At 41.4% G+C, this 21259-nt stretch overlaps 1 protein-coding gene across 1 annotated transcript in view; it reads right to left on the bottom strand.

Annotated features, from left to right (window-relative positions):
• The window catches only part of LOC309415057 (proprotein convertase subtilisin/kexin type 5-like), a gene marked incomplete at both ends in the record, with an annotated part of 280059 nt that overhangs the window by 215924 nt on the left and 42876 nt on the right, over positions 1-21259 (bottom strand). Inside the window, 2 exons of the mRNA XM_082012448.1 lie at positions 9987-10063; positions 12400-12543. Of these exons, the coding sequence (XP_081868574.1) occupies positions 9987-10063; positions 12400-12543 (221 nt within the window). The remainder of the gene's footprint in view (positions 1-9986; positions 10064-12399; positions 12544-21259) is intronic.

Here is a 21259-nt window from a genome sequence, read left to right as displayed (position 1 = left end):
CTAAACTTCACAACTCTGACAGTAGTTTGCTTATGGGTAGATATAGGGAAGGATAATGGAAACGGACTATCCTTAAAAGTCATACTAACACCTACTCCTAAACCTCATAATATTCTAACAGTCATCCCAACTGCCTATCAGTCTCTATCCCACCCGATTACCTACACCACCACTCGAATTGTATACCCATTGATCTCTGAAATTGAGCCATATGCAATTAGATATGTAGGATGACAGCAAATTATGTTTAATCCATCATGGTCCCTCAAGCAGGTAGAACTATCAATGCAAATCAATATCTCCACAGTTAAACCAACCTGTTCACCATTTGTACATATACATCTTATGCAGGGTGGTTAGCATGGTTATGTGAGCGGTCCTTTACCCCTTCAAAACGAGCAAGAAGAGATGTAACTGATATCTTAGGGACAGGATTGGGAGTTTTAAACAGCATAAATGCTGAAATACTTGCAAACAAACTTAATACAGCCACATATGATCTAAACAAATTGGAGCGTCCATTACAGTCCTCCCTATTAGCTTTAGGAACTCATCAGTGGCTTTTATCTAAAATATTACCTCAGTGGGAAAAAGTTTCTGAAAAGGACCACCAATTAATCCTGAATGCACTTGATGCAGCTCAAAATAATATTTCTCTAGCTCTTAGTTTTATTCAAGCACAACTGTGGGTGTAATCTACAATAGCAGCAATTATAAGGGAAGGTGAAGATGGCACCTTACCCACTGAGATTCGGAAAATAATCTGGGAAAATGCAACCGAATTTGAGAAAAAATTCCAAGCATGGTGGTATTTAGTTAATTTCACTTATGATCCTATTAGTAATAAAGCCACAGCTTTTGTTCTAACCATACAGAATGCATCAGTAAAAACCATATACCCGATCATTGCATTAGGGTTAAATCACAATGGGACTGTACTCTATCCATTACAGCATAGAGTATGGGCCCAAAGAATTAATAACAAATGGCAGACTGTTGAAACTGATGCATGTGTAGTATGGGAACAACAAGGATTCATCTGTGAAAGTAACACCCTTAAGGCTCAGGACATTTGCCTTGACACAGGCCAAAATGTTTGTCACTTTGAAATTCATCCGGAGGAGGTCCCTAAAACTATGCTTATATATATTGGGAATGGGTGTGTGTGCATGAGAACTCTTTGTAATTTTTTAGTGGTAGATAATGGTACAGTTGATATAAGTAATTACTCAAATACCTGTATCTGTAACTTTGTTAGCATTCTAGGATGTGATTTCAACTATTCAGCTCCTGCTACATCTTATCAACTCTTACCATTCAATTATACTCTAGTTAAGGATCTATTACCTACTCCCATCGGTATGAATCTCACATTGGTAAGAAAACTTCTACAACATAACATAATGATTTAGACCGGTTACTGAAACATGCCCGAGATGATGGACAAAGAACTTTAATCACTGTTCACCATGATGCAGAAGAGATACATCGTGTTTTGGACCGGATGAAGAAAGATGGAGAACATAGATGGTGGGAAGCCCTCCTCGGATGGTCACCAACAGCAACCAGCATTCTTAATCTCATGCTACATCCCGTTATGATCTTATTGTCATTAACATGTTTATGCTTATTGCTTATAATCATATTGTACTTTAAGGTTTGGCTCAGAATGAAGCAAATAGCTCAAATGCAATTATCTAAAGTAGGCATGCTCAGGACAGAGGAAAATAACCCCCCTAGACCTAAGAGCTTCCCTATAAAGAATAGAAAAAATTTCCAACAAGACATATGGCAATGGGAAAGAACCGAAGAGCAATTTTGGAAAATTCTGAAGCCTCCCGAGGATGGGGACTTTAGAATGAAAGGATCTGAGTGAGACTTATTTGAAATATTGATTATTTCTCTAAGTCTCAAAGGGGGGAATCTGTTGAAGGTATGCAAGGAATTAAGCTGGGGGTATTGTTTAGTCTCTGTGAGCAGTTAACAAGGCATGAAATGTTGAGGTAAGGAACAAGATAATCACAAAAGAAACACAACTACTGAACCTTCAGTGAACTATCCTAATTAACATATTAGAAAACCTGCCCCTGGGCAGGGAAAGCCCCCTCCTCACAAAAGCCCCTTCCTCACTGAGCATATCTAGAAAAAGAGAAGGACGCTGTGACTTTAAGTGGAGGCGAGGCTGGTGAGAACCAATGGGAACAAGGGTAACAGAGCCAACTTGCAAAAAATGCTGATAACTGTTGCTCGAAGTGTATAAATATTTTCTGTGTGTTCGCTGAGGTGTGCTAGCTTTGTGGACCTACCACCTAGCACCCAACTCTGCGCAGATTTGGAATAAAAGCAAATATCTCGGCTCTGTGTGTTTTTCGGCTCTCTGCACACTGGGTGGAAGAACCCACATTTGGGACAACATCTGGAGGGACTGGAACCAAGGGCAAGGCCACCCTGGAACCGTCTTACCTCTGAAGGGACTGTGGCTGTGGGTAAGGCCATGCTGGAGAAAATATATCTCTGAAGACATTGTGGCCCATCAAGGAGGCCATTTTGGAACAGGTGCACCTCGAAGTGACTGTGACTGTGGATAAGTCTATGTCGCAGCAGATATACCCTGGAGAGACTGTGACTCATAGAAGGGACTGCAGTCTGTGGATAAGTCCAAGCCAGAGCAGGGGCAAGGGGAGGAGTTCATTGCAATGTTAAACCCGATGGTCCAGTCCAAAGGAGCTGGGGTGGAGTTTGTAATGGAAATACCTTTAAATTGTTGTATCCCATGATTTGAGTTGCATGTTATACAAACTACTATAGCAGGAAACACCTGAACTGATGGAGGACAAGCCTTACAAGAAGCAGTGCAAGTGCAGCAGTGACCTGACCTGAACTGGTTTTGGTGCCCAGTAACTCCACGCAACACACCACCTCTCCTGTCCTGAGTGACCACCATAAGAGATGGAGCCCAAAGTCATGGACGAAATGAACTCAGTGGACATTTCATGAATATTTGTGGACATCTTACAGATATTTTACAGGGGTGGTCCATAGACTAAGGGAATAATATCTGTGTATTATATCAAAGGATGGCAAGGGGGATAGTGGTAAGGTTTTCATGAGGTCATATTGGATAGTGTGGTATCTGAGCATGACATAAATGGTATGGAATAAGGGGTGGATACTGTCCTGGTTTCAGCTGGGATAGAGTTAATTTTCTTCATAGAAGCTAGTGTGAGGCTATGTTTTGGATTTGGGAGGGAAAAAATTTGATAACGTACTGATGTTTTCAGTTGTTGCTAAGCAGTCAAGGACTGTCCAGCTTTTTATGCTGGCCTGCCAGCAAGAAGGCTGCATGGGAAACTGGGAGGGGAAACAGCCGGGACAGCTGACCCAGGCTGACCAAAGAGATATTCCATACCATATGACATCATGCTCAGTATATAAAGCTGGGGCGAAGAAGAAGGAAGGGGTAGGGGGACATTCGGAGTTATGGAGTTTGTTGAACTCCATAAACTGTTACATGTGATGGAGCCCTGCTTTCCTGGAGATGGCTGAACACCTGCCTGCTGATGTGGAGTAGTGAATGAATTCTTTTTTTTGCTTTCCTTGCGTGCATGGCTTTTGCTTTACCTGTTAAGCTGTCCTTATCTCAACCCACAAGTTTTCTCACTTCTATCTTTCTCATTCTCTCCCCCGTCCCACCGGGGCAGGAGTGAGCTGGGCTGCATCCAAAGAAGCCTGGCCAGCAGGTCGAGGGAGGTGATTCTGCCCCTCTGCTCTGGTGAGACCCCCACCTGCAGAACTGCATCCAGCTCTGGAACCCTCAGCACAGGAAAGACATGGACCTCTTGGAGAGGATCCAGAGGAGGGCCACAAAAATGATCAGAGAGAATGAACACCTCTCCTATGAGGACAGGCTGAGGGAGTTGGGGTTTTTCAGCCTGGAGAAGAGAAGGCTCTGGGGAGACCTTATTGCAGCCTTTCAGTACTTATGATGTCAGAGACAAATGAAAGATTCTAGGGGGGCAGGTCAGTAGGAGACAACACAATTAAAAAAGATTAATGAACCCAGATTTAGTGGTCAAGAAGATGAAGAAGTAGTTGTTTAAGCAGTAAAGCTTTACTTAAGCAGTAAACCATGAAGACTGAGTTGTTCTTTTACTCTTGAAAAATGTAGCTGTCATGAGATCAGCAGAATCCACAGTAACTAGGGTAAAGGTGGCAGGGGGAGATCACGACCACCACCTCAGTTGAGGGACTATGCAAATTACCCCCCCAGGAGCATGCACGATAATTTAAATATGTGTATGTCCTGGTTTTGCTGGGATAGAATAATAGAATCATTTTTCTGTTCAGGAAAGCTGCATTTCTGAGAAGACTGCAGCACCCATTACTGTGAGAACAAAGTTGATAAGACTCTCTGTTTTAGTTCATGGCCAGCCATGGTGTGCAGGTTTCTATAGCGATCAGGGCCTCTAGCAGTCTTGAGATAGCCAGGTGCTATAGCTAGGAGGAACGGAGGCCAAGACAGCTGACCCAGGCTGGCCAACAGAAGTATTCCATACCACAAACGTCATGCTCACCATAAACTGGGGGGGTCTGCTGGGAATCTTTCTCTCCCTCAATGGCTGCCATCCCTAGAGGGTCTCGCCTGTCGCTCTGCTCCTGAGGCCTGCTCCCTCTTCGCTGGAGCTGTGCTGCTCACAGTGTTTGCCAACCAGCGTTTGCTGCTGGGAGCGCGCAGCTCGCGACCACTATCCGGGCTGAGTATAACTCTGTGTACTTTATATTGCTTTAGTATTGATATTAGTTTTATTGTTTTATTAAATCTGTTTCTATTTCAACCCATTTGAACCCATGAGTTTCCTTTTTCCTCAGTTTCCCTTTCTCAGCTGAGAGGGGATTTTCAGGGGATAGAGCAAGTGCTTGCATTTGGTCCAGACGCGGGCTAAACCAAGACAGTGTAACCAATAATAATCAATGTGGTAATTACTAGCCAATTAATGTAAATTTGAGAGGTTCTCTATTGTTTTCGCTAATCATGTAATGGGATAAATATGTGGTGATTCCTTTGTGTGTTGTGCTAGCTTTGTGGAATACCACCTAGCACCTATATCTGCGCAAATATGCTTTAAATAAAATACTCTGTGTGTATATTGGAGTGTTGCACACCGGGTATACGATCCCACTTTCGGGGCAACACTTAAAGGGGGCTTATAAGAAAGATGGGGACAGACTTTTTAGCAGGGCCTGTTGCAATAGGACAAGGGGTAATGGTTTTAAACTAAAAGAGGATAGATTTAGACTAGATCTAAGGAAGACATTTTTCACAATGAGGGTGGTGGAACACTGGAACAGGTTGCCCAGAGAGGCGGTAGATGCCCCATCCCTGGAAACATGCCAGGTCAGGTTGGACAGGGCTCTGAGCAACCTGATCTAGTTGAAGATGTCCCTGCTCATTGCAGAGGAGTTGGACTAGATGACCTTTAAATGTCCCTTCCAACCCAAAGATTCTATGACAGACACTGTTCATTTACGTATAACCTTAGCTGAAAAGGGACATCGTGCATCTCCATCCAAGCTTCAACTGTGTCAGAAAGAGGTTAAATATTTAGGATTTATCCTAAAGGAAGGCCAGCAAGAAATAGACCCTGAAAGGATAGAAACCATAATTAAACTCCCACACCCTATCACAAAGAAGCAGATACGAAGATTCCTGGGAACGGTAGGGTTCTGTCAACCATGGATCCTAGGATTAGGAGAATTGAACAAACCTTTATCAGAGGCTACAAAGGATGAAGAAGTAGAGCTGATTACATGGGGACCAGAAAGGGAACAGGCTTTTTAAGCAATAAAGGGAGCATTAGCGTCTAGGACTCCCAGACTATACAAAACCCTTTAATCTGCACGTACGTGAACGTAAAGGGGCAGCCAATGGAGTAATAATGCAAAAACTGGGTCCACATCACAAGCCAGTCACCTATTATTCAACTCGGCTTGATCCAGTGGTGGCAGGGGCATCAGCTTGTATTAAATCAGTAGCAGCAGCAGCAGCTATATTGGAGATATATATCCAGCAGCTATATATCCACTCATCTTAGGACATGCAGTGACAGTTTATGTCCCACACAAAGTGGAAATGCTACTGAAACAATTTGCAACCCAAGCATTATCACCACAACGGGCACATAGGTATGAACTAATTCTCCTAATGGCAAATAATGTTATTCTGAAGAGATGCAATACCCTGAACCCTGCGACGTTGTTACCATTGCCTGATGAAGAGGAGGAACATCATCAGTGTGAATGGGCAATGCTTACTTCCAGCAAACCATGAACAGATTTAACTGATGTTCCTTTGCAGAATCCAGATTTAACTTTGTTTGTGGATGGCTCATCCTACTACTTATACGGACCACAGACTGGGTACGCCGTGGTCAGCATACAAGTAATGGAAGCTGAACCACTTCCGACAAGGCTGAGCGCACAAGGGGCAGAATTGGTAGCCTTGACGCGTGCAGCTCATCTAGGAAAGGGAAAACGAGTCAATATCTGCACAGACTCTCAGTATGCCTTCGGGGTGTGCCATGCACATAGGAACGTTATGGAAAGAATGAGGATTTCTCACATCATCAGGAAAAAGGGTATCTAATGGAGAAGAAATACGCGATTTACTGTAATCAGTGCAGCTACCCAAAGAAATTGCTGTGATACATTGCCCAGGCTACACTAAGGACACTGCAGAAATTAGTAAAGGAAATGCCTTCACTGATGCAGCTGCAAAGGCTGCAGCCCGGCAACCTCTGAGAGGGTGTATGGTTGCAATCTCAATGGAAGATCAGAATGAATGGCCAAATTTATGAAAAGGATTCTTCAGCAGAAGAGAAGAAACAGTGGGAGAAGTGGGAAGCAAAACAAGATGACAGCAGAATATGGACAATAGGAGGAAAGCCAGTTTTGCCAAAGAAATATTTAATTATCGTGGCCAGATGGTTTCACGACAAAGCTCATGGAGGAGCAGAGGCAGTGGCTAACCAGGTACAAAAAGTATGGACAGCACTGGGAATTTATGTTGCCGCAAAAAGAATCACCAGCAGCTGCCCGACCTGACAAAAGTTTTCAAGTGTCAAGCCGAGCTCCAAGTTAGGGGGACAACCATGGGCCTACTTCCCTTTTCAGCGATTACAAATAAATTATGCAGACATGCCATCCACCAGTGGATACAAACATTTATTAGTTATAGTAGATAATTTGTCAGGTTGGGTAGAAGCTTTCCCCACAAGAAAAGCAGACACAGGAGGAGTGGTGAAAGTGCTGTTAAAGGAAATTATACCCAGATATGGAGTTCCTGAATCAATTGAATCAGACAGGGGTGCCCATTTCACAGCAAATATAATCGGTCAACTATATAAATCACTAGGTATAGAGAGGAATTTGTACACTCCCTATCATCTGCAATCCTCAGGACAAGTAGAAAGAGTGAACAGAACCTTGAAAGAAAAGATAGTAAAAATACCCACAAGCACTGCTTTAAAATGGCCAGACACATTGCATTTAGCCCTATGGGATGTGCGAAATGTCCCGCGACAACCCATAGGACTAACACCATCAGAAATTCTCTTTGGAAGACAGTTGGCCATACCAGGAACTTATATCCCAGCTAAAACCAGCTTGTTGGATGGAGATGACTGACTGACCCAGTATAAGTACTGCAGAAGTACATTGCCTGAAGTACAGATACATGATATACAGCCTGGGGATAAAGATCTAATAAAGATATTTTCTCATAAGTCTAAGTTAGAACCTAAATGGGAAGGGCCATATACTGTCTTATGTTCTTTGCTGTTAAAGTTTCAGGGAAAGAAAATTGGATACACCACTCACACGTCAAGCGAGTGGTGGATAGACAACCAACTGATAAATAATTGATTACTGAAGAAACCTTGCAACAGAAACAATGAAGTGAGACATCTCACTGCTCTTGATGATGACAACCCTGACAACTGCAATGGCTAAGTAAAAAAAGATGGGTGATCCCAAGTGGACAAAAGTTATGTATAAGAACGTGGAGGTTAATTGTTCGTCTTGAAAGATTTTGCAAACTTTGTCTGACCTTTGTCTGACATATTAAGCAGAAATGCTTGATAAAAACAAAGGGAGAACTGTTACAGGGGTCACTTCCTAGTTCAAACGGAATCCATTGTATAGCATTAGTAAAAAGTCTTAGGCCGCAAGCTGTGAACTTTCATCTAGATACTGTTGAACTTATAGTGAACTCTGACTTAGTTACATGAGGGAAGATCCCGAAACCGGTGTCAATTAGAAAGATAAGATAGCCACATCCATCAGCAGAAGTTGCCTCCTCGAGAAAAGAAAAAGAACGGCCCGCCTGGAGACAGTGAAAGGATCCAATGAGGAACAAGGAGACCACAGACCCAAATACTACTATTGGACCAAGTCATCTTGCGAAGGGAGGGGAACTTAGATCGTAAGGGTATAATTGCCCAGAGATTCTTTTGTTTGGGGTCCCTCTCCGGAGGCACCCAGCTCAAGCTGTTCTTCACTGCTGTACCACTTAATAAATTCGTCTGCTGTACGTCATGTCAGAGATCTTGCTTCGAGAAAACTAGGGTCAAGCCTGAGGGAAGAGGAAGCACCCGAGAGTGAGTGTGTGTGTGTATGTGTGTGAGGAGTCAAAAGGGGCACCCATCGGCTAACCGGAGTTGCCCACTGCGAAGGGACCCCGGTCCTAGCAGTTAAAGTCTCAGGTGGTATGTGTGCGCGACTCCTTGATTGGTGTGTGAATGCTCGGGCAGCAGCTTCTCCCTTAACAGTAGGCAACTGGGGCATTGTCATACAGTCACGTTATTTCTCTGAAGTCGGCACCACCACTGACAGATTCAGGCCATGCTTCATTTTCCCCACCTCTTTTTGTGCTTATCTAGCTCTCCTCTGACTACAAGGTGAGCTGAATGAGGTACCTGACTGAAAAATAATTTTGTTGCTGTTGTTGGTAGCACAGTTTTCAGTTAGATTACTTCTTTACTCTGGAGAGCTATACAAAGGCTAGGAAAGGGAGGAGGAATGAGCAACCACAAGGTAATGAGTGGAACAACCCTTTTGTGCTGACCATGTAATCACAGCCTTGCTTTCTCCCCAAAACCTCAACAAAACAAAATGTACAGACAGCATGTTGATAAACAGTAGGATTCACCTTCCTCCAATACATGCAGTTCCACAGAAAGGAATTTCTTTATGCCAAGTACCTCTTTTGGAAATGTAACTGATAAAAAAATGCCCTCAAATACCCAATGGGACAGAGAGGTAGCCTGTTTCTTGAGGGAAGGTGTCCCTCACAGCGTTTCCCCCAGCCTTCACCATAGCACATCCAAAGAAGAGCAGAGTTGGAATGACAAATACCAGGAAGCTGTGCTCTGCTGAAGGAATAATATATCACTCATACAGATATATCTAACCAGTCATCAGTTACAGACATTCTAATCAGAAAGAATTGCTATTTCTGGTTTTTATATGGTGTCTAGCAAACCTCCTCATGTAAAATCTCCATTAGTTTAAAATAAATGGCTAGAGAGTACAATCTCCATTAACTAGTTTATTTCTTCAAAGCACAAAGTCTATAAAGTTCAATAGAGTCAGAAGATAAGTCAGTTCTCACACATAACAAACCCAAATAACTCGAGATATCAAAAAAAGGTAAGTCACCCTTTACTGCATCCCAAAAGGATTAAAAATGGTTCATTTCACATGCCCAGAACTCTCAAACTAATTTTTATGTATTTTCAGATGAGTCCAAATGCATTCAAAGAGTATCATGCAGTGTGCATGGGAGTAACATAAATACATATTTCACAGAGATTTAAATGTAAATCCCACCACTTTATGAAGATCCAAGATTCCTAGAATTTCATAGCAGAATTGGTGCATTCTACTTTATGAACTAAATTGAAAATGTCATGAATGTCGTAGTGCCTTACTTGTTCTCATTGCTGGCATCATACCGAGGCATAGGGTCAAAATCATTTCCATTGACATCAAAACTGGCCTGTGAATCCTGTAGCCAAAAGGAGAAAGAAAACCAGTTTCTCATTAATTAGCCATTGACTCATGTGGCCTATACATTCTTCAGCAGGTTTCTACAAGAGAGCAAATTAGGCTAACTAACATTCCTGTGGTTTTATGATGATTGCATGTTTTAGGAAAGGATTATATACTTAATAATTATAGGATTTACATATTTTATTTTATTTTTTGAAAATGGAGTAAGATAATAAAAGCCTTGAAAAAGCATAGTTCAAATATCTGTGAGGAAGTAGAAAGAGGTGTTTCATTAAACCAAAAAACTACATTCCTTCTAAGAAACTTTCAGAAATTAAGTGTTCATTCTTAAAATCATGATTTTGCTAAATGTTCCAAGATTCAAGAAATTTCAGTCATTGTTTCAAGGAAAAAGAATAATATCACTATCCTAATAATATTTTTATTTAATATACAGTTTGAAATGAAACATAAAGTACATTCCCATTCGGAAAAAAGTGTCTCTCTAAACATCCCTTAATTGGCATATTTTTGTTCCATATTTTACATTTACTGAGATTCTTAGAGCTGAAAACAGTTTATAGAGCAAATAACTGTAGGGTTCCTGTTAATTAATGTGATAGCATGTGGTGTGTTGACATGGAAAGCAGTTCTTGTTAATCTCCTCTTTGTTCAAAGCCATTTACCACATCCACCTCAAATATTCCTGTTTGCAGCCACACCAGCAATAATCTGTCATATAGAAGGCATCAAGCAAGCAATGTGAGTTGCCCTGGGGGAATTCCTTGTTGGCATGAGGAAAAGGAGAAAGAAGGTGGTAAGGGAATAAACAGTTACTTTGAATTCAGTGGAAGAACAGTACTGGGATGAAGTGACACCTGTATCATTCAATGAGGAGGTAAAATTATATTTGGTTTGTTTAAATGACTTTAGAGTTTAAAATTAAAGATTTGTCATGCATTAGGATCAAGCTAAGCATATGTTGATAAATAGGTCAATATCCTGTCATTTGTGCTTACGCAGTAATGTATTTCAAAGCGGAGTTCCACATGCAATGGGGAAGGAAACAGATATGTGTGACTAATTTTAAATAAACGGTTTTAGAACGGTGGACACCACTGTAGCTTTTGATAGGTTGTTAATGTTGGTACTGTCACCTTCATCTCTTGAATGCTCTGTCAAGATGATATGTTCCCTGGCACAAAGCCAGGGCCCTTTTAACAAGATCTATGTCTGTAATGGGCCTGAAGGTGTGTACATGCCTTGTGTGTGCTATCTTCACCAATCTGACTCAGTCCAAATATATTTGTTTGTTTTCTTACCTTGTGTGAATGTACAGCTTGCACATTTAATTTCAGAAAAATAATAAGGTCCTTAAGTCATGTGCTTTCAGGTAATGCCTATTCCTGAACCATGAGAATAATCATTCCAGCAAAGCGCAACCCTAACATTCTAAACAGCTTCAAAGTGTGTCACTAAACCAAGAAATCACCCACGAGAGAAGCAGCTTCTCCTCACATTACACAGTCCTTCAAAGGTATATTAAACCAATCATTTAAATGTGATGAACCACAACCAAACAAAAGCCTTCTGAGGCTACATGAAACATAGGACACAGTAAACAAAGGATACAGTTCTCCTATTACAGATAGGTAAGGGGCTCACTGGAGTTAGTGGAGATTTACTAGAAAGACCTCAAAAGGTTCTACACCTGTTTTTAACTGACTCACAAGTCATGTCTTTTACCTTTCACATTATTTCTAGCAATAAGGCAAAAAATAAACAAACATTAAAAATAAAATTAAAAATAAATTCATGGGAGGATATGCCTAAAATTACAGTCTTTGAGAAGAGCTGCTGTCTTGCTAACTAAACATATTAACCAAAAATGGACTTCAGCTGCATGCATTACCTCAAAAGCAGTGTATTCCATTCCTAACTTCTCAGTGTTCAGGATGTGAGAATATTAAGTAAAATAATCGAAGAGAAGAGAAGAGAAGAGAAGAGAAGAGAAGAGAAGAGAAGAGAAGAGAAGAGAAGAGAAGAGATCAGACAATTGGTTCCAATCCTTCAGAAATTAAGGACTCAATTATGAAAGGCATACAGATATATTAAAGACATTAAGACTGCATATAGTTTTAACTAAAATAATACAGATTACCAAAAGCTGTCTGTTTTCCTCCTGGAAGAATGTTTTCCTCCTACTGATGTTACTATTTGAGGAATATGAACCCTCCTCCCTCCCTCCTCCCTCTTCCTTCAGTAACTTGAACATGATTGTCTTTCTATGAGCAGCAAATTAATTGCAGGGTAATAATAAAGCAGCAAATCTGGAATACTGCAGAGACTCACATAATTTTGCATCAAGTCTGGATGGTTTCTTTCAATGCCATCATCCAGGATAGTGACCACAACATTCTTTCCAGTGTAGCCTCTCTTCCAAGCACCTATTATATTCATATCTGATTGGCAATGATTGGTGTTATCACTGCAGTGCTAAGGAGAGAAGAGAAAAGTATTGGATGTTGCAGATTACTGAACCATGTAGGTTTGAGATATTAGCCTATTCACATTAATATTACCATTTAAATTAGCAGATGAGCATATCGACTTGAATAGCAACTATACAGGTTCAACATCTTCATTTAGAAATATAGGGATAATTTAAAAAGAAATGTCAAAATAAATGACAGTTGCTAAACCTGCTTTCAGATTACTCTTCATGTTCAGCAATAGAAAAGGGAAGTGTTCAGCCACACTGAACCACTAGAAGCCCTGTGTAAAATAAAGCATCTATTCCTGACTGTTAAACCCACTCATTTGAAATGTGCATTTGAATTGTTTGATTTTTTTTTTCTTCAGGAAAAATCATATGTGGATAAAAGTAGACAAATGCCTGTACAGAAACAGACATGGAAACAAAACCTGCTTTTTGGAGCTTATGTGTTGTGTAACTTCTTTACAGAATGTCTGGAAACTAATCCAGATTAATTTTTATCTATCAAAGGTGGCTTTTGGCAGGTTTTGTGCAATAACAGCAGACGAGCAGCAGTGAAGAACCTGTAACCAAAACAACATTCTGAAAAACTTGCAGATTAAGGTATCTGATGAATTGTAGATAGTTACACTGAGAGCAGCCTAGGGAACTATTTTATGAGACACCCAGTCTGGTGTTGGGGACAAAGTTCATTTAGGGTATATTGAAACTGAAAGCCCTTTCCTTGACAGGAATGCACCCAGTTCATATGAAGAAATCTGGCTTGCCATGGCAAGGGAGGCATTCACTCCCTCTGCCCCACAGAGTAACATCAAACATTACATTGAGATGCCCCTATCTCAGCATAATGTTTTAAGCACTCTACAAATTGTAAGGAGTATAAATACATTGAGAGATGCATTATGCCTTGACTTAGTCCATCTTTGTCCTCCTGAACACAAGCACACTGAAGGCAACCATTAGCCATGTTCAGTGCAAACTGAGGTCAGATTGCTGTCAAACTGTGTTTTCCTCCTCCTCTTTCTCCCATTCACAATACTTTCTATACAAATCAGAGGATTTAAGAATGGCCCCTTGCTGTTACTAACGCAACATTATTAGGTACTGTAATTAATATATAGCCTTGCTCTCCCTTGTGTGTGTATGTCTGTCTATACATGTATGTATGTATATAGATATACATAAAAGGCATTTGAAGGACTTTAGGGACCAGTTCCAAGGAATGTATAGGCCAACCTTAACTTTTTTGTTCTGTATATTCCTTGGAAATGTTTGCACTGCTGGTTTTATGAAATTAATTACACTCTAAACGTGCCCTCTGTAGACTGAATATAACAGTTGTAGACATGAGGCTTTCTAATGTAAAACAACAGATTTAACAACGTGTAGTCTTTTCAGATCCCTTTGCATTTTTCAGAAGTGTTACTGAAGTAAGCATAAGAAAATACCTGCAAGAGAGATTAATATTATCCTTCACATTTTTCTGCTGTGAAGACATGGAGACAGAGAAGCAAATGCCACCAACTACAGAGCAAACCCAAGAGAGAGCTGCAATAGGCAATTGGGATTCCTGGGTCTGACTTCCAATCAGATTTCTTGGGGCACCTCTATGCCGAAGAAGTGTCTCCAAAGTCAGTAACAAAATCAAAATATTTTCCTGCTGGATTAAGGGCAAAACCAAGAGTACTGGTTTTGGCTGGTGTTGAAGGTATGCAAGGAATTAAGCTGGAGGTATTGTTTAGTCTCTGTGAGCAGTTAACAAAGCACAACCTTGAAGGAAGGAACAAGATAATCACAAAAGAAACACAGCTACTCAACCTTGAGTGAACTATCCTAATTAACATCTAATTAACATATACTTGGCATATTAGAAACCTGCCCCTGGGTGGGGAAAGCCCCCTCCTCACAAAAGCCCCTTCCTCACTGAGCATGCCTAGAAAAAAAAGGACACTGTGACTTTAAGTGGAGACAAGGCTTGTGAGAACCAGTGGGAACAAGGGTAACAGACCCAACTTTTAAAAAATACTGATAACTGTTGCTCAAAGTGTATAAATATTTTCCGTGTGTTAACCGAGGTGTGCTAGCTTTGTGGGCCTACGACCTAGCACCCAACTCTGCACAGATTTGTAATAAAAGCAAATACCTCAGCTCTGTGTGTTTTTCGGCTCTCTGCACACAAGGTGGAAGAACCCATATTTGGGACAACACTGGGATAGAGTTAATTTTCTTCATAGAAGCTAGTATGGGGCTATGTTTTGGATTTGTGATGAAAACAGTGTTGATAATACAGGGATGTTTTCATTATTGCTGAATAGTGTTTGCACAGTGTCAAGGTCTTTTCTGCTTCTCACACCACCCGACCAGTGAGGAGGCTAGGGGTGCACAGGAAGCTGAGGGGGGACACAGCCAGGACAGCTGACCCAAACTGACCAAAGGAATATTCCATACCATACAACGTCATGCTCAGTATATAAAGCTGGGGCAAAGAAGGAAGGGGTGGAGAGATGTTTGGAGTGAAGGCATCTGTCTTCCCAATAAACCATTACGCATGATGGAGCCCTACTTTCCTGGAGATGGCTGAACACCTGCCTGCCGATGGGAAGTAGTGAATGGATTCCTTGCTTTGCTTTGCTTGCACGCACAGCTTTTGCTTTACCTATCAAGCTGTCCTTATCTCAACCCATGAGTTTTCTTACTTTTACCTTTCTGATTCTCTCCCTCATCCCACTGAGTGGGGAAGTGAGTAAGTGGCTGTGTGGTGCTTTGCTGCCCACTGGGGCTAACCCACAACACCAAGGTAGAAAAGTCCTTGCTTATCATTATTATCATCCAATATGTACTTTATCTATGTAAACTGTAGTGGATCACTCTGATTCCTGTCGTCTCATGCCTTGACCAAGCTGTGCAACCAGCTAGACCATTACACTGATCCTTCATCTCCCTTCTCTGAAATGCCGATCAATCTTTTGGCTGCTTTGCTGTCTGTCTTGTCCTCTCATCTTAGGGGATGAGCCAGTTGTTCTGCTTACAGGCCAGTCAAACCACTCAGGCTGAGCACGTTTTTTATCATTTTCCTCTTCCAAGTTCTTTGACAGAAGATGACTGCTTTTTCCCTTAATGATGTCAGCACAGCCAGTTGCCCTCACTTACCTTGCCTGAACTTCTGCTTTTGTGGTGGCAGCAGAAGGGCAGAATGTGTGTGCGTGTGTGTGTGCGTAATTCATTAGCTGCTTTGCTACCTGCATGTACGTGAACATAAGATATATCTGCTGCTTCACTGAGTTCTCTGTTGATTCTCTCAAAATATGTGCCAGATCAAACTGATATTCAAGTTGCCTTGCTCTGCTCCAAGATTGGACAGAAAGCCACTCTAAACAAACTCTTTCAGTATAAAAGAAATTGCAGGGGTAAAGCAGGCATAACTGCATACCCACATATAACTTTGGATCACAGAATATGTAACATATGGACAGAGAATGGAAAGGCAGTGGAGATGCATCCAAGCGTGAGTAGTTCAATAGCAGATGAAGGGTTCAGTTCTTACTGTTACAATATATATTTTATTCTCAAGTCCTATTAAAAATAGCATATTTTCTCTTCACCTCTATTCCTTACTCTTCTTCCTCCTCTCACTTCTTTTTTATCTATGCTCTTACCTCCCTGCTCCCAGCCTTGTTCTTCTTGTCCAGTACTGTCTTTTAACATTTAAATTCCAGTTTTGTTTGTTCAACATCAGATCTCAGATCCCTGTAGCTTGTGATTTTCTCTATTTTAATTTCGTTGTTCAGATTGTTCTCAGAAGCAGTCAGAAGATTTGGCTTTTATCAGAAACACTTTAAATCTTGGAGTACAATTACTCTTCAGATACTATATAATATGGTATAGATGTTCTGTTCCATATGATATAGATATGTTCTCTTTCCTGTCACTTTAAATTACTCTTTCCTTCAAAATACTTTCTTGTTAGGAATTTTCCACTATTGAGTTCCATTCTATTATTTTCCTTTAACCATGTGCTGTTTCCTAAACAACAATACAAATTATATCGTCAGCAGAGGGCTTTTCTTGAATGAATTTGTAGGCACTGTTTTGATTTACAGTGTTACCCAAATAAAAAATAATATAACATCTGTCATGATAATAAAAATTATGAGATTCAGATTGATTGAATTTTGTATCAGTGGGAAAGTACTGAATTATCTAACTAATTTTCTGTCTTCTCTTTTTAGAATAAAAACATTCTGTTGTATTAATGTACAGAAGCTGTGGGGTTGCAATGTTTTTATTAGATCTATTAATCTCTGAAGTTTTGCTTTTGAATTTTTAAAGGAATGGTATAAACCAGGTTAGTCTATGGAATTTCCCCCTCTCACAGCAGATAAAGTAATTCAGAAATTTCCTGCATTAGTACCATGACTAGACAATGGCAGTAAGCCAGCACCATTTCAATATACATTTTTTACATCTATTGCATGGATGATACCATCAAAAGGAATACATAACCCCTCACTCAGTTACACAGAGTAATTTGATTAAGGTTTTTAAAAAGCAATTAAAGGATGATGTTTGTCTTTGGACTGTTTAACTGGAAAATGTTAATGATACCACAGTTGGCATTTAATAGGAACCATCTGCAGGGTTGAGAGACTCTTGAAGGACCTGCAGGAAGGAAGAGTGGCATACTAAGGAAAATTTCAGATACAAACCTTATCTCATACTCGAAATTCATGTCTTACAAGGGAAAAAGGCCAAAAGAATCACTTGGATATCTTTTGGTCAGACAATCTGGAAATTCTCCTTTGCAATTAAAAAGCAGACATGAAATTAGAAAGGTTTTCTGTTTTCACATTGTATTAAATGTCAGACATGTGCCTGGATTCTCTTAGCTATTTTGTGAAATTCTCTCTAAAAACTAGCTTACTGTCATTATCATTATCTTAATGTTTTCTGTCTGATGAGCTAATTTTGGTGGTTTGAGGCTTGGTGTATACAGTTAGTTCACAGAAGTTCACAAAATCATTAAGGTTGGGAAAGACCTTTAAGATCATCAAGTCCAGCCATCAACCCAACACCACCATGCCCACTAAACCACAAAACAATGTCCTGAAGTGCCACATCCACACGTTTTTTGAATACCTCCACTGATGGTGACTCCACCACCTCCCTGGGCAGCCTGGGCCAATGCTTGACCACTCTCTCGGTGAAGAAATTTTTCCTAATATCCAATCTAAACCTCCCCAGGCGCAACCTCAGGCCATTTCCTCTTATCCTATCGCTAGTTACATCGAACGAGAGACCAACACCCACCTCAATACGACCCCCTTTCAGGTAGTTGTAGAGAGCGATAAGGTCTCCCCTCAGCCTCCTCTTCTCCAGACTAAACAAGCCCAGTTCCCTCAGCCGCTCCCCATAAGACTTGTGCTCCAGCCCCATCACCAGCTTCGTTGCCCTTCTCTGGACACGCTCGAGCAACTCAATATCCTTCTTGTAGTGAGGGGTCCAAAACAGAACACAGTATTCGAGGTGCGGCCTCACCAGTGCTGAGTACAGGGGCACAATCACTTCCCTACTCCTGCTGGCCACACTATTTCTGATACAGGCCAGGATGCTGTTGGCCTTCTTGGCCACCTGGGCACACTGCTGGCTCATATTCAGCCGGCTGTCAACCAGCACTCCCCCCAGGTCCTTTTCTACTGGGCAGCTCTCTAGCCACTCCTCCCCAAGCCTGTAGCATTGCATGGGGTGGTTGTGGCCGAAGTGCAGGACCCGGCACTTGGCCTTGTTAAACCTCATACAGTTGATCTCAGCCCATCGATCCAGCCTGTCCAGATCCCTCCACAGAGCCCTCCTACCCTCCAGGAGATCAACACTCCCACCCAACTTGGTGTCATCTGCAAACTTACTGAGGGAGCACTTGATCCCCTCATCCAGGTCATCGATAAAGATAGGAGAATGCTGTGGGAAATGGTGTCAAAGGCTTTACTAAAGTCCAGGTAGACAACATTCACAGGAAGGTCAAGCAAGACACCTCCCATGGTAGGCTCACTCACCAGCTATGTCAGGAAGTTATCCTCCACACACTCCAGAAACCTCCTAGACTGTTTCCTCTCTGCTGTGTTATACTTCCAGCAGATGTCTGGTAGATTGAAGTCCCCTACAAGAACGAGGGCTAATGATTGTGAGACTTCTGCCAGTCGCTTGTAGAATGCTTCATCTGCCTCTTCGTCCTGGTTGGGTGGCCTGTAACAGACTCCCAGCAAGATATCTGCCTCATTGGACTTCCCCCTCACCCTTACCCATCAGCACTCGACATTGTCATCACAATCGTTGATTTCTATACAATCAAAACACTCCCTAACATACAGAGCCACCCCACCGCCTCTCCTTCCTTGCCTATCCCTTCTGATGAGCTTATAGCCATCCATTGCAGCACTCCAGTCATGAGAAGCATCCCACCATGTTTCTGTGATGGCGACCAAGTCATAGCTTTCCTGCCACACAATGGCTTCCAGCTCCTCCTGTTTGCTGCCCATACTGCATGCATTGGTGTAGGTGCACTTGAGCTGGGCTATCGATTTCACCCCCAACACTGGCATGTCACCCCTAGGCTCATCTCTAGTGAGTCTGGTTTTATCCCCTTCCCCCTGGAAATCTAATTTAAAGCCTTCTCGATGAGGGCTTTAAACTCATAAGCGAGGATACTTTTCCCCATTGGAGATACCTGAACTCCATCTGCTGCCAGCAGGCCTGGTGCCATGTAAACTGCACCATGGTCAAAAACCACAGAATTCCCCTGATGGCACCAGCCTCCGAGCCACATGTTAACCAGGTGTGTTTTCCTGTTCCTCTCAGTATTCCTCCCTGTCACTGAAGGGATTGACAAAAATGCTATCTGTGCTCCTGATCCATCAACCAGTCGCCCCAGCGCTCTGAACTCACTTTTAATGGCTTTTAGACTTCTTTGCACAACCTTGTCACTGCCAACCTGCATAACCAACAGCGGGTAGTAATCAGTGGGCTGTACCAGACCAGGGAGTTTCCTGGTGACATCTCTCACCCCGGGCCCCAGGGAGGCAGCAGACTTCCCTGTGGGTTGGGTCTGGAAATATATAGTTAACATATATATATAATAACATATAATATAATTAACATAGTAAAAAACTCAGCCTCAGGTAGGGAAAGCCCTCTACTCACAGAAGCCCCTTCCTCAGAACATGAGTAGTAAAAAAGGAGGACACTGTGACTTTAAGTGGAGACGAGGCTTGTGAGAACCAATAGGAACAAGGGTGACTAAGCGAATTTGCAAAAGTACTCATAACTGTTGCTCGAAATGTTTAAATGTATAAATATTTTCTGTGTGTTAACCGAGGTGTGCTAGCTTTGTGGAGTTACCACCCAGCACCCAACTCTGCGCAGATTTGGAGTAAAAGCAAATATCTTGACTCTGTGTGTTTTACGGCTCTCTGCACACCGGATGAAAGAACCCATATTTGGGACAACACTTCTACTATCACTACTATATAAATAGCCTACTTAGCCAGAGAAGGCCAGAAAGTGGAATAAAAACTAATGCATTTTTGCTTGCTTAATGTCCTAAGAAAAAAAGAATGGCGATTCCTGTATTAATTTGTGAGCAGAGCAGCTGTAGAACATCAACCCTGGTGATCCAGTATTCATGAAGGATGAATAATTCCCCAGGGAGAAAATTCTTTCCATTCTGCCATTTTTTGCTTTTGCCTCATACTTTTTTTTACCTCCTCTAAGTCCCCAAAAAATACAAATATGTCAGTTTTACAGAAAGTCCCAAGATGCTTTTTTTTTAAGCATCAGCTCATGGAGTCCATAAGACTGTATGACTGTTTGAGACTGAATGCTCCATTTTTTAAGATTTTGTTTGTTGCTTTTTTTTTTATTCCTCAGTTATAAAAAAATTTGAAAATGTGAACACTGGTCTCGGATTACAAAAGCCAAATAAAAAGAACAGAGGTTAGATTTGTTTGGCTTCTCTAAGCTCTTGATTTTAAATGCAAATTCAAAACTATATTCTGGGCATGACCTGTGACTTCTGAATGCTTCAGGCTGGTAATACTCATCTCCTTAACTCCCTTTCACAATTTACGTTTTAAGCTGTTTTCACATCAAAAAACATTACTTCTATGTGAAGTTAAGAAGTACTGGAGACTGATATCATTCTATTTAGACTATATGTGAACATATGTGATGGAATTAAACTAACCACAAGGAGAGAAGGCCCTAAACAGATGGCTCCGGTTAATCATTAACCTTCCTAGAGACTAATGAGAGTGGGAGGAGCCTGGGCTATATATACACACACATATTTATTTATTTATTTGTTTATTTATTTATTTATTTATTAATTATTTTACAGGGAAAAGAAGGAAGGGTGACCTTTAGGAAAGATGTGCTATTGCAGGAATGCTTGGGGAGAAGTTTGCTTTTCTAAGACTGTTTTGAACTTGTATGAGTGAGAGGACTTATGAGGAAACAGATGAAGAAATGCTAGCTCTGAATACTCATATATCACTTTTTAAGGACTGTTGCACTACTGTTGCATTTCTTTTTCTATTTTATGTTGTGGTCAGGTGATGACATCTGCTGTTAATGATGGGATGTTCTGGGGGAGAAGGAGGGGGAGAGGGACAATGAGAGGGTGGGACGTCAAACAGTAGGACTTGTTCAGGAGTCTGTAGGAAA

The sequence above is a fragment of the Phaethon aethereus genome, assembly GCF_964289735.1.
Source record: "Phaethon aethereus genome assembly, chromosome: W".
Taxonomy (NCBI): domain Eukaryota; kingdom Metazoa; phylum Chordata; class Aves; order Phaethontiformes; family Phaethontidae; genus Phaethon; species Phaethon aethereus.
The sequence above is the reverse complement of the archived record's forward strand: the minus strand, read 5'-3'. Positions and strand labels throughout refer to the sequence as shown.